The sequence below is a fragment of the Bison bison genome, unplaced genomic scaffold (genome assembly GCF_000754665.1).
Source record: "Bison bison bison isolate TAMUID 2011002044 unplaced genomic scaffold, Bison_UMD1.0 scf7180017864228, whole genome shotgun sequence".
NCBI lineage: Eukaryota > Metazoa > Chordata > Mammalia > Artiodactyla > Bovidae > Bison > Bison bison.
Window position 1 is genome coordinate 8,756,720 of NW_011494800.1, and position 972 is coordinate 8,757,691.

At 38.7% G+C, this 972-nt stretch overlaps 2 protein-coding genes across 4 annotated transcripts in view; one reads left to right on the top strand and one right to left on the bottom strand.

Annotated features, from left to right (window-relative positions):
- Positions 1-972, bottom strand: part of MAPK10 (mitogen-activated protein kinase 10) — a 195,169-nt gene that overhangs the window by 29,002 nt on the left and 165,195 nt on the right. The gene's annotated exons all lie outside the window — the stretch shown is intronic.
- Positions 3-726, top strand: LOC104992940 (NADH dehydrogenase [ubiquinone] flavoprotein 2, mitochondrial; the record flags this gene model as incomplete). The annotated part of the gene is made up of 1 exon (XM_010845975.1): positions 3-726. A coding segment is annotated over one exon (663 nt), but the record flags the coding sequence as incomplete, so codon positions are not given.

Consider the following 972-nt stretch of genomic DNA (forward strand, 5'->3'; position numbering starts at 1 on the left):
CTGTTCAGAATGGAGCTGGAGGAGCCTTATTTGTGCACAGAGATACTCCTGAGAATAACCCAGAAACTCCATTTGATTTCACACCAGAAAACTATAAGAGGATAGAGGCCATTGTGAAAAACTACCCAGAAGGGCATAAGGCAGCAGCTGTGCTTCCAGTTCTGGATTTAGCCCAGAGACAGAATGGATGGCTGCCCATCTCTGCTATGAACAAGGTTGCAGAAATTTTACAAGTACCTCCAATGAGAGTGTATGAAGTAGCAACTTTTTATACAATGTATAATCGAAAGCCTGTTGGAAAGTATCACATTCAAGTCTGCACTACCACACCTTGCATGCTCCGAAACTCTGACAGCATACTGGAAGCCATTCAGAAAAAACTTGGAATAAAGGTTGGAGAGACTACACCTGACAAACTTTTCACTCTTATAGAAGTTGAATGTTTAGGGGCCTGTGTAAATGCACCAATGGTTCAAATAAATGACAACTACTATGAGGATCTGACACCTAAAGATATTGAAGAAATTATTGATGAACTGAAGGCTGGCAAAATCCCAAAACCTGGGCCGAGGAGTGGACGCTTCTCCTGTGAGCCAGCTGGAGGTCTTACCTCTTTGACTGAACCACCAAAAGGACCTGGGTTTGGTGTGCAAGCAGGCCTTTAATTTATATTCGCTGTAAATATGTCAGTGGAAAAATAAAATATGAATCTCCTATCTACCTAAACTTTTTATACTACTTGTTCATTTCCATCTGTGTACACCTTGCTTGTAACCTAGCAACTTACAGCTATTAAGTATCATGTCAGAACTTCAGAGCACCATTTTCAACTGCCTCTTCACTTTTATCAATATTAGGGTACTGTGAAATAAAAATTCTGTTAAATTTCAAAAAAAAAAATAATAAAATTTCCTTGACTCAACACATACAAAGGTAAGTTTTCCAAATGTGTTTAAAATTTTTGAGGAATAT